This window comes from Ischnura elegans, chromosome 5 (genome assembly GCF_921293095.1).
Source record: "Ischnura elegans chromosome 5, ioIscEleg1.1, whole genome shotgun sequence".
Classification (NCBI taxonomy): Eukaryota; Metazoa; Arthropoda; class Insecta; order Odonata; family Coenagrionidae; genus Ischnura; species Ischnura elegans.
In genome coordinates this window covers 113,108,353-113,121,481 of record NC_060250.1, presented here as the reverse complement: position 1 = coordinate 113,121,481, position 13,129 = coordinate 113,108,353, and the positions used below count along the sequence as shown (strand labels likewise).

General features: G+C 38.6%; 1 protein-coding gene across 1 annotated transcript in view; it reads left to right on the top strand.

Moving 5' to 3' along the window:
- The window catches only part of LOC124159427, a 53,821-nt gene that overhangs the window by 14,568 nt on the left and 26,124 nt on the right, over positions 1 to 13,129 (top strand). Inside the window, exons 7-10 of the mRNA XM_046535233.1 lie at positions 2,270 to 2,388; positions 2,482 to 2,721; positions 4,260 to 4,446; positions 12,165 to 12,408. Coding sequence (XP_046391189.1) covers positions 2,270 to 2,388; positions 2,482 to 2,721; positions 4,260 to 4,446; positions 12,165 to 12,408 — 790 coding nt within the window. The remainder of the gene's footprint in view (positions 1 to 2,269; positions 2,389 to 2,481; positions 2,722 to 4,259; positions 4,447 to 12,164; positions 12,409 to 13,129) is intronic.

The window sequence follows — 13,129 nt, the reverse complement described above, 5'->3', positions numbered from 1 at the left end:
TGGGCACCGCACTTACCCTAAATGTAATAATTATTGCAAGACCTTCATTACTACAATTTGCATTTTCAGATTTGGTATTACATATAATGGACAATAGCAGTATCATGAAAATACATATATGTGTCTACATGTACATACTATCCTGCAAGCCACCTAAAAGGCGTGTGGCAGGGGATGATAGGACTAGAGATGTGCGAATAGTATCCGCGAATACTCGAATACCTCGAATACTAGAAAGTATTCGATAATCGAGATCTCGAATAATTATGCTAAAGGTACCATCTCGAATACCTTGAATACTTTGGATTTCGTGTCATACACTGTCGCACGCACGTTGTTGGTAGTTGACTCGGAAAAATGTAGAGAACTCAAGTCATTTAGTGCATGCAGCACCGTTTTAGGCAAGTTGACGAACTACATCAAATGCGTGGGTTAGAGCGGTGAAAAGAGTTCGATGTGGGGAACCGAAAATGAATCCGAAAATCCGCGGTTTCCCCCACCAGGAGAACCTCAGTGCTGTGGGATAGTAACTACGTAGCACAATTCCCAAAATCTGCTACCCCCTCCATCCATCAGCCCTTGGCCCCTCCTCCGACGCTTTACTCCTCTCCGAAATCAAACAAAAGGCCCCAGCTCTCGCAGTTTTTGTATTAGGAAGACCATAAACCAAAAGTTTCAAAAGAAAATATCAAGTTACAGGAGAGTAATAGAATCATGTTTCACCCTTCCCTCTTTCTCCCCCACTGACCTTTTTCTGCCTACCTGCTTCGAAGTTCCCCATTTCTGGAGGTCAACTGCTGCATGAGTCATATATTAGCCCAAAAGGTGTTTAAAAATGACTTTCAGCAATTGATATTACACCTTTATTAGATTGAAATATTAGTAATGTGCGCGTAATTTAAAAAAGAATAAGACCAAACACAACGTATTTCTGACTTTATTTAAGCATTTTACGCTGGAAATAAATGTCAAAATATGACGGAGATTTAGCATTCTGGCAAAACTCAATATACTCGCAGCTGAGCTTCTCGGAAGTTGATGAGATATTTTTTTCCAAAAACATATATCAAGTCACAATTTATTAGTTGTGCTATAAATCTCTATTGCTACAGTCACAGACGAAGGGATATTTTCTCAGGATATTTGGTTTCTCCCCTCTAGCAATTCGAATTCATCTTCTTATCTCGTGAGAACTTCCAAAGATGGACTGAAAATAATCGAAGAAAATCCGTTGGAAAAGCGCGTGTATTTTTTCAAAACGCCTCGGATTGTCCGCTAGCACTTGACAGCAGGAGTGGAGGTAAAGTGAGCTACCTGTTGAAAACAAGAAGTTGGATGATGCCGAGTATCAGATGGGCGTGCCGCTATTTTTTGTCCATCCCGATAGATCAAAAACGATAGATCGAGTTCCACTGGATACCTTTTTATTTATACATTCATCAAGGGAAATAGAAGAAGAAACGTATGTTCAATATGCTTTGAGCAACTCTAGTATATGAGGCATTCGAATGTTCGAGCAATGATTTAATATTCGAATTCGATATTCAAGTTCGAGAAATCTGCTATTCGACCCATCTCTAGTTAGGACATCAGCCATTTGCACATAAAAGGAAATACTCTAACAAAATTATGACTGACATATATTAAAGTCCTCTGTGGTTCAGGGGAAAAAGGAATTCGCATAGCTATCTGTTCAGAAAAATATCTTTCTTAATTTATCACTTCTATCGCACCTGTAAATACACATTTTTACATATTTGAAATAGCAGAAGACTATCAGCCAAAACTGTGAATGCACTTATTATCCGTAGATTGAGAAAGTAATAATTAATAGAGGTAACTTCTACAAAACCATGAGATCATGAGCAAAATTTACATTAAAGGATAGCAAATATGTACCTTTGAGCCAGTACTTTAAAAGACACAATCATGAATGAGTTATCATTTCAGTTACATTAACACCTCATCTTGAACAATGTGTTCTGTTTTCATTTAGAGCTGTATTTTAGTGTCAGCTTTATTGTTGAAGAAATAACTTTGTTGAATTTTTCTTCGATTGCATTTGTTTTATCAATTCATTGTGGCAATAATCTTAAGCCATCTTCCATAGTTTTCATTCATCTCAATTTAAAATTTATTTTTAAATATAAGTATGTCAAACTGTGATTTAGTGTATTTTGGTATTTATCATTTTTATAAATCATTTGTAATTAGTTTTTTTTCAGTCACTTTTATTTTTTCTCATTTCTATTTTTTTTTAATATGACAGGAGAGGAGGAAATTGCTCTGAACCCTAAACTCTCGGCTGCTTTTTGCGTTAGCGATGTGGAAATGGAAATAAATCTACTGGACTGTGTTAAAATTGGCAATATTTCTGTTTCCTCCAATGTAAGTTTAATTGGAAATTTGTTTTAATTAATCTTTAAGTGCAGGTTTCTGCACATTAGTAGATGGGCTTACTCATTTGACCTCATTTTCTAGCTCAAAAATAGAGTACTGAATACCGATGTCATGCTTAAGTCATTTGATATTGTGTATCACCATCAAGAGCTGATGAATTGGCTGAAAATAAATTTCAAAAAGCTATCATTGAATGAAGAAGCTGTACCATCAGGAGGAGATAATTCCTCGAAAGTGAATGGATTGACTTACCGCAAGAAGGGAGCGAGATACCCTGTTACAATGAAAGAGAGGCTGAAGGAGATAACTCCATATTCACAGGTAAGGAAATAAAGATATTTAATGAAAAAAATCATGAGTGCCAAGCAAGTGGTTTGCCGGCCTCGGCGACAGCGGGGTGAAGTCCTCGCCTGCCAAACATGAGGTCGCGGGTTCAAGTCCAGCCTGGGTAAGTTCCCCTTATCCAGGGCATGGTTGTTCGTGTACGTTTCACAGTTGAATTTGTTGAATACCCCGATTTAAAATGGCCTATGAGTGCTGTATTCGGAGGTTTAGGAATAAAATAAAGTCTTAATGAGTATTTGATATTTAAATGTGATAATATAAGTTTTTAGTGCATTATCAGGATATTGAATCAAAGGGGACAGGGAAAGGGTATTGTAGGAGGATTACTGACAGTATTCCTTTCTAAATTGGTGATATAAGTTGGTTTTTATTAACACAAAAAACACATATTTGCTCAAATCATAAATATCCTTATTATTTTTTGTTGAATAAGGGACGAGTCAGTGGAAAGAAATGATACTCTTGGATTTACTGATAAGCTTTCATGCCTCCTCATCTAGCCTTGTACCTCCACATTAGGAATGGAAAGACGTGGGAACGCTTTGGAGTGTATATATTCGACATGACCATTTCTCAATTGCTGCGACTCCAAACGAAGTCCAGAGGCTAAACTGTAGAGAGAGGGGAAACACCTCACTAAATAACAATGGGAGGACACATAAAATACCACAATGCTCTTTCAACAATGGCAACAAATCACTCTTCACTTACGATTGTACGCATCCAGTTCCTTTTCATGTAAATTTTTGAAATTCATTTTATTTCTGGAAGAAAATATTTCTGGTATCCACATTTTCTTATGATGATAAAGAGCACAGTTTTGCCATGCTATATGTTTTCTGTGAGGTTTTAGAAGTATTTTAGAGCTGCAATGATCTTGTGAAAATGTCAAATATTGTGGATTCATGATTATGTTTACATAGAAATATCTCCCCTAGGTATCTCATAAACTCATTTTGCTACAAGCACTTTTATCTTAAGCCCTTTAAGTGAGTGGTTGTCAGCTTGCGACTCAGAAGCACACACAACAGTGCTGACTGGAAAAGGTTGTGCATTTATAGGAGGAATGTTGGTGGTGAAGCCAAGCATATCTACCTTATACAACAATTGCCATGAGAAAAAATTCCCCTGGACCGGGAATCGAACCACGGACCTTTGGCTTTCCGGGCCACTGCGCAGACCACTACGCTATCCAGGTTCTTTTTTCCCATGGCAATTTTCTTATGGCAATTGTTGTATATTTCACCGCCGTTCACGCGGCAGGTATAGAAATATTACACATATCTACCTTATTCTCATTTTTTGGGGAACACCACTTTCATTTTGAACCGTCTCTGAAGCCCTCCGCAAAATTTTACTAATCCAGATGTAAAACGAGTTCCTCAGCCAGCCTTAAGAACTTACAACCAAGCTTCCATATTTTCATCAGCTGTTTAAATTTTTGGACTTTTTGAATTCTATATTATGTAGTTTAATCCTATCATTGAAAATGTTTTGCTTGACTCTGTTTCTAGGACAGCAATAATAACTCCACCATTGGAAGTGAATTTTTGGAATGGTTGTCTGAAGCCAGCGTTGTCATCCAAATGTCACGACTCACGGCCCAATTTTTTCTGTCCCCAAGAGAATCAGTAGAAACGCTTTCCTTTGATTTAGATTACACAAAACTAAAATATGAGAAGTCCCAGGGCTCAAGCACAGGTAAGGAATATTTTTTCAGTTTATCAGCAAAATATAAATTTTCCTTGTGAAAATTGTTATCCAACACTATAACGAAGAGTTTGCACAGAGGATGAAATCCTTCATGAAAAAATCAATTGGTTATTTAGACAGAATTCAAAACCAGATCTCCCACTTTCCACTCAGGCGTGATTTTTTTTATAGCAAATTTAATTCTTGGAGTAAATAACTTAAGGCATGAATGTGAACAAAGTTGCTCATTACATGCAGTGGTTTGGGTAGAGTGTAGAAGAGTAGGGTTTTGCCTTGGAGCAAGATGGTTTGGTGGTGTAACTGGTTGTGTATCTGACAGTGACGGATACAGATGGTGGCACACCCCCTCCCTGTGGGGCCGCCTGTATTGCCAAACATTGCAGAACCACAATTTTAACTTTTTTATATCATAAGAGGGCATTGTCTTTCATTTTTACATTATCACTTTACTTTAAAACTCCTTAAACTTTGCTTTTGGCTTGATTATATTTTATTACGATAAAAGTAAAGGTATGCTAGGTATCTATTGCACCCCCCCCCCCCCCCTTGAGTTTTTCCTGTATCCGCTACTGGTATCTGACCAGCGGCGCAGCTAGGAATTAAGGCTTGGGGGGGGTTTTAGGTGAAACTAATACTGAGGGTGTGGGGGGTATGGAATACCCATCAGGGGAAGTGGGAGGTGCGGGGGCCCTCCCCAAAAAAATGAAAGATAAATGGTGAGTTTTTGTGACTTTCTTAGGGAGATTTTATTAATCCTTACACTATTCTGTGGGTTATATTAATCCAATTAAGTAAAATAAATTTAACTCTAAAATTTCTCCGAGCTCTGGGGGGTTTTATCCCCCAAAACCTCCCCTTGCTGCACCACTGTATCTGACCAACAATTGGGAGATCTACATTTGTGGCCTGGCTAAACCAAATGATTTTTTTATGTCGAGTGTCACCCATGGTGGAAATAATTTTACACCAATGTGTGTAACTCCATAGAAAGTTGTTATTACCTACAGTGAAGAATGGAAATTGGAGTGAAGAACCTTGATACTGTCTGAAATGAATTTGCAGCAATTGTTGCGTACTCAGGTAGAAGATTTCTGGGGCAGAGGTAGGATTTTGGAATAAATCTTTGGATGTCTTGATAGATGACCTCAATGATGATGTTTGCTTTGGATGACCTTTTTTTATACTTCTGTCTGCCTATGTTTATTTTGTCTACGTTTTCATCACATGCTAGCGTATTTCAAATGCGAAGATTATTTATCCTCTACGATTCCTAATATTTTTTGCTCACATTACCGCTGGCAATGTGGTACATCAAATGTATAATCTAGTATCCTAATAATCTGGGGCTTTTCTTCTTTTTTGTTAAATGCCCTTTTATGAAAGGTGGTAATGGCATAATAGTGAAATAGTTGTACTTGGTTTTCACCTTGGGTTAAAGTCTTCACCTTGTAACCTAGAGGAAGTTAACCTGTTAAATTTGATGTTTTTTGAACATGCATGTTTTGGTCTTTTTTGGCCAAATATCGTTTCCAGGGATATGATCCGATACGAAAGAGCAATGTCAAAGTACAAAATCTCTATAGTTACAGACTGCTGTCACTTTAAGGCCAGAAATCGAAAAGGCACGAAACTGATAAGGCAATAAACCGAAAAGGCACGAAATGGGATGGCACGAAACCACTTCAAATCCAAAATGGCACTTTAATGAAAAATCTGCCGATCCTAAAAGGCACGATAGTTTCGTATCATCAAATGGAATATATTGTATAAGCGCGTGTAAGAGGCGCACCTTTTTTCCCAGACATTGCAGCCGAAAATGGGGGTGCGCCTCTTATACAAACTTCTTATCTTCCCCCCCCCCCCCCCCCCCCCCCCACCCCTTCACCGGTCGCAAGTCCAAGGGGAACTGAGTGGCCTTAGTTTTCAGCGTGAGTCTAGTCATCTGAAACCCTGGGTCAAAATCAAGCGGCAGGCAGGGGAGTTTCTCCCTCAGTGACGTATTTTAAAAATGCTCCTGTTTCAATTTCTTGCAAGCATCATGCCATCACGTCGGTACCCCAGAGGTGAACAAGATCGCACGGGGTGATTCGCTCCGGAGCGTGCGCTAAATTTACTGCCACAAGTGGGCATCCCGCGGCATTTATACTGCATATAGTAATCGCTTATCAAACGTATAGAAACGCGTAGTTTGAAGGACATACCTGGTTAATAGTCAACATCTGTCTTGCCGCGCAATTTCCATTACGCTGAGCACCTGATTTTTCAAAAATCATCTTCAGACGCTAATATGAGGATTTTTGCAACTGAATATTATATTGGTGTCAAAACCTGCCGTTTAAAAAATTCGAACGAGTGTGTTCATTTTTGGACTAAATGGTGGATAGAAGAAATCGGAAATGTTTATAAGTGAAGAGCGCTGAAGGAGAGGTCAAGGGGAAGGAGCACGCTCCCTCCCCTCCGTATTTCAAGCTACGAGGCTATGAGCAAAGGAGCAAGGGAAGAACACGTCCGATCTTGCATGTGACGTCGTTGCCTTTAAAGCATAGGGGCGAAGGCGCAGCAATGTGATATACGCAGTTTGCATTGCCTGAAGTTTCCAGTCCGTCTCGTCTTGTTTGAATGTGCTTATGCTACGCTTGTTTCTTCTGAAATTGTGCTGTTTGGACTATGTTGAATATTAGTAGTCTTGTTTTAGCTATAAATCTTTGTGTCAATCAATTAGAGCTCAAAAAACTTAAATGCTGTCAGATATACGTCGCGTTAGGTCTAATTCTTTTTAGAACCTCGTGCGTGTCATACAATTGCTGAAAGATATCGGGATATCTTCGAGCTCAGAAGGTGACTCACGTAGCATTTGACCTCCAGAAACTCGGGGAATTGAACCTGGTAGACCGAAAAAGGTCAGTTGGTGGAATGGGGTAGGGATGAAACACGTTTCCATTGTTCCCCTGTAACTTGATATTTTCCTGTGGAGTCTCGGAAAGGAAAAAAACGGCAGATGCATTAGCTGATGGAGAGCCGAGTGTAGTTCCGTTAGGCCCCTTGCACACACACCGATTTTGGACGGCCGGTAAAATATTGGCCGATATTTTACCAGCGAAGTGATGCTTGCACACACGCCGGATTTTTACCGGTCAAACGATACGTTGCTAAGTTTTTGAGTCGGCGTCAGCGATCCACAGAGACAATAGCCGGCAGCTAACCGGCATTTTGCCGGTGCCGGCACGTGGTCGGTACGTGTGCAAGCTCCAATGCTCTCCCATTGTTCACTATTGGAATGTGGACGGCCGATATTTTACCGGCCGTCCAAAATTGGTGTGTGTGCAAGGGGCCTTATATCTACGACGTGGTTATTATCCTACGGCGCTGAGATTGCCCCGATTGTTGTCCAATCTCTTGGGAAGGTTCATGCTATGTGCCTGTCATGTTTTGCCTTAAAATTTTCCACGGCTGCAATTCTTTTGCAATACTCCTGCGAGAGCTTTTAAACAAAATTGTTCGTGAGTAGCACAAGCAACGTAGTGTGATGGCGTAGAGATGCGAAGAGAGGATCGGAACTCTTTCTACTCCCTCTTATGCCGCTATTACCGCCGCAGTTATTAAATTCCTTCTTTCAAATAGTACTGAAAGAGGAAATTTCTATAACTGTCGAAATTCCAGGCATACGTCTGCAACACCGCACGATAGGATTAAAAAAATGCCGCAAAATTTTTTTTCTTTATAGCTTCGATCCTCAAAATAGGGGTGCACCTCTTACACGCGCTTATACGGTAGTTTCAGATCTTACATCTCACTCACTCAAAGGCGAAGAGGGGCTGGGGAGGAAGAACATTTTATTTATAAAAATTCTAGGAAAGAGGGAATGGAGGGAAAGAGAAGGAAAGGTCATCGGCCACTCAAATGAGGGAGCAAGCTGGGGAATTCTGCATGGGAGAGAAAGGGAAGGGGCAGGAGAGCGTCTGTTTTTGGGACTCTGTTGAGGGATTACAGAGCACACGCTGGTTGTCCACTCTTTAAGAAAGGGTCAAGGGGTTGTTTGAGAAGGTTTGGGCATCAGGTGAAGGCATAGTTAAAGTGTAAAGAAGGCGTAATGTGAAGTGGTGAAGAGGCTGGGTATAATGAGGGGGAAAATTCAAGGGGTTAAGGAGAGACGAGAAACGAAAAGGAAGGATTGAAGATGGTGGGAGGGGGTTGGGGTTTCCAATGTGAGAAGTTAGTGGTTACAGATAGGAGAAGATGCAAAATAAACCAAGTATGGGAATTGAGATTGGACAATTTTACGGAAGGAATCCCTGATTGTGAGCAGAGAAAAACTTTATTAGATAAACCTTTAAAGGCCTAGTGTGCCCCCGCATGCACTGGCAATAAGCTCCACTTGGTGCCAGGCATGCCTGTATGGGCCCACTTATTTAAATGGGATTAAAGGAGAAATTATAATTAAATCTGTCAGTGAAGAAAGACACCAGTGGGGATTTACATCTCGTGCTTGAATATCAAATTTTGTTAGATCATCATTGCTACACCTGCACAATAAACATTTTTATGCTAGTAATATCTTTTTCATGAGGACTTGGATGCAAGAGATCTGAATTTTAGCAAGACATTAACTGTGGGAGACCACAAACTAGATTGTTCTGTTTTCATATTTAACTTTTGAACAATGAATGATTTTCATGCAAAACTGCATAAAAATATGTAGTTGTTTGGTTTTTTTCTTAGGGGGTGTGGTCAAAATAGTTCCTGTGGATCATGAAAGAGATCCAAAACACATACTTTTCAGAATTTCATGCTATTTAATTTATTATTTTAGCTCATAAGTTTTTAGTATTTCAATTTTACCATCCCTCTTTATTGAAGACTTTAATGATATGTTTACAGTTATTCCATATAATATGGTCATTTTTACCATTCATTTTTCCATCATTTCATCTTCATTGTCTACATTGCTCAGTTTTTTTTACAGCTAATAGACTGCTTAAGTTGTGACATCAGAGATTTCTAGTGATGTGTTTATTTTTCCTAACAATACCTTTTTGGCTTATCTCGTAGGATTTAAGTGAAATCACAGTGAAAGTTAAGTCTTTTTTTTTGTATTGCCGGGGCAGTTCCCAACATTAAAGTTGACGGAAATGGTATCATTAGGTAGGAAATTAATAATTTCTGTACTTACATCATGCTATCAGATAATATTGAAACCTAAATTTTAACTTTCAAATATGTAGTGATGAAACTTCTGCTGGGTGGCTTTGTTTCCTAAAGGTTAACTTGTAGCTGTAATTTTGACGTATTAGAGTGGTATTAAAATTCTAAAACCTCTTCAAAAATCTTCTCATAATAGTTTGTGTGCAATATCAATGCTAGGGTTTTTTTAAGTATAGTCTACAACTTAAGGTAAATTAAGCACTTGCGGCACTGCCTACGAGAAACGAGTGAACTACGTACATGGCTGTCAAAATGCCTTGCCTGCACCACATTCTGTATGTAGGTAAGAAATTTGCTCTTTTCAACCATTTATTCCACTTTAATAAGTAATGAGGTCAGGATATAGAAGTAGATTACCAAAATTTTGTTTTCACTTTGTATTCTTTTCAGTTCCTAGGTGGCACTTATTCAGAAATTTATTTGTTTGGGGGGAGTTTGGACTAATGTAAGTCAACCACCCCCATAAATGCTGAAAGTGAACCTATTCTAATGGTACATAAGTCAACTTTATCGAGAGATTTAGCCAACATAGTAGAAGAAGACTGAAGAATGTTCAATTATTATTTTTGGAATCGAACACCACAAGCTAGACTCTGCCTTTGGACAAGGGAATCATGCAAAACTTTAAGATTATTTATCTCAGCTACTTTCTCCAGCAATAACGTATCATAGGTAAGATGAAATACAATGGAAATTAATTTCTTTTAAATATGTAGATCGTGCACATGTTTTTATATCCTTTCATTTAAACAATGGCACAAGGATCTCAGAGGTGGCTCTTTGACTCTACTGCATGCTGTCAGAAGCATAGCTTAGCATGGAACAATGTTTCAAAGGAAACTGCCTAGTAAAAGCAAGGAGGTATAAGTCAGTATGGCTGAGGAGACCATAACTAGTCCTCCATAATTACAGGATCTACTTGCTTACCAACTTGAACAATTCATTCATGTTTGCCCAATAAACCCAGCTGATTCATTAATTTCCTACAATGAGATGGATGAAGATTTGGCTACAAATGAAGAAACACTTGAGTGCAGAATTGACGACTCACCAACTTTGGATCTCAAGGAAATGAGTGATACATTGGATGGAGAGCCAGTTCATCCTACCTGTAGTAATATTAAAGAAGCCCTCGGGGATGCGAACAATTTTGTTTATGCAAATTCAGAGATTATTGAAGGTCACATTGAAAATAATAAAGCATTAGAAGCAATAGTGAATATAATATTTGAGGGTTTGCAACAAAGTCACAAATATTTTCTCTACCAAAATGAGTGATTTCATAAAATAAAGGTTTTTTTAATGTATTCCCATAAATTAGTGCTTAATAAAAGTATAGGACTAAATGTTCTAAAAATACAGCTCAAGTGTTATATCGGAACTAGTAGTGGTTCTGTTGAATGGACCTTAGTTTGGCTGTAATTAATTAATTTTCATGTGGTACTTTTCACAAGCCGTATATAATTCCTAAATATTGCACCGCTCACGAGATTGGTCAGGTAGGGTAGTGGTAGCATATGTGACTCCCACCCAGGGGGCCAGGGTTTGGGGCTTCGTCATGGAAGTATATTTTGCTGTCTTCATTGTGATCATACAGCGTCAAGTTTTTCATTAATTTTAATTGCAGCTAGCATAGGCATAAGACAATTTTTTTATCATTTATAATTTTTTATCATTGCCGGCCTCGGTGGCGGCGGGGTAACGTTCTCGCCTGCCAAAGAAGAGGTCGCGGGTTCGAGTCCCGCCTGGGTAGGTTTCCCCGGTCCAGGGCATTGTCGTTTGTGTACGTTTACTTATTACATTTGTTGAACACCCCGGTGTAAAATGGCCAATAAGAGCTGTATGTGGTGGTTTGAGAATAAAATAAAATAATGGCATTTAGGTATTTAGGCAGTGTCATTTCAAACGCGGAGATACGATGACTACACTAGCAAGGGTTAGTGTGTGCAAAAATGTTAATTATTCCTTTGCTTATACTTATCACCTTCCACATTAAAAATGAAAAGCACTGTAGCGAGAGCAGATACCATTTAAGGCTCGCGGTGAGCATTAATATGCATACAGACAAAATTAATAAGAACACAAAACAAATATAAAATGCCATATCTCTGTCGAATACTTGTAATTCACTTTACTCCAAAGGGAGTTCATTTACACATTACCTATGTCTTAAAAGAACCATTCTGAAATATAATTTCAATTAACAAATAGGATGAAATAAAAGTTGATAACCCTGGACCGGGTGCGCTGGCGTATAAAATACGACAATCTTTGAATACCAAGGATTTTAAAATTGTACGTACATTCCGGGCTAGAATGGTCTCGTGTATTCCTACAATGTACTTTGACCTCAAACTGCGTAAAATCAAAGTTTTACTGTATACATACTAATTACCTAAATATATGAGGTCACAACCTCAAGAATGCATTCTGTGATTTTAACCTCATATTTTTTCATTTTCAGTAGGTATTGACTTTTATTTTTGGTGGCTTTAATCTTGCAGATCAACTGGCATTGGAAGAAGTAATTATGAAAAACCTGTGGTGTCACTTGGGGAAAATGCCTATCGATCAAATATTTCGGAAGGAAAAATATCACATTTGGGGCACTCCATTATTTGTTGAATTACTGAGTGTAAAGTATCCAAAACCAGGAAATTCAACACCTCTCCCAGTGCATATACTGCTCTCTTCAGTTCAAATGGAATGGACCCCTTGTCTTCCCCCAGTAGCTCTGGAAGCCCTAAGGTTGGTGATTTATTATGAGGAAACTTGAAGAAAGAGAATGCCAAAGGAGGAATTTTAAATTATATAAGCATTAATTCACAGAACTAAGGATGAGTCGGTTCTGAAATATTTTGGGTTCTCGGTACTGGTCTGGTTCTTCCCTATCAGTTCTCGATACTCTGTTCTAATGTTGAACTCTTATTATCTGAATTAATGGCAAATTTAAATGAACAACCACAAGGAGTTGATGAAAATAATTTCACTGAAGATGTAAAGAAGCAGGAAAGCCCTGTAAAAAAAACTTAATATCGTCTCCATAATTTTATTTGCCCAGTAGAAAAGTTTAAATAGGTAACAAGTTGTTAAAGAATGCAAGTTAGAGCAATATGTCATGTTACATCAAGCAGCCACGTGTTCTTTCTACAGGTTTTGATTTAAAAGTTCAACACTTTCTACCCTATCTGGGTCTAATCTATTCTTTTTTGACAGAAATATTTCCTACAGTATTGAACAGACGTGCAGTGAAAACAAAGTGGTCGATCTTGATTTCGAAGGGCTGTGTGAAAAAAACTTTGAGCAGTTTACATACTACGTAGAGAGTTAGCATAGCATCAGGATCATAGTGAAACTCCCCGAACTTCTGACATCATCATCTGTTAATTTGTTGTAACTTGTGAGTCAGTGTAAAATATACCATGGCTTAGCCTATGTGGTGGATGCGTCCTCAGTTGTGCACACACCG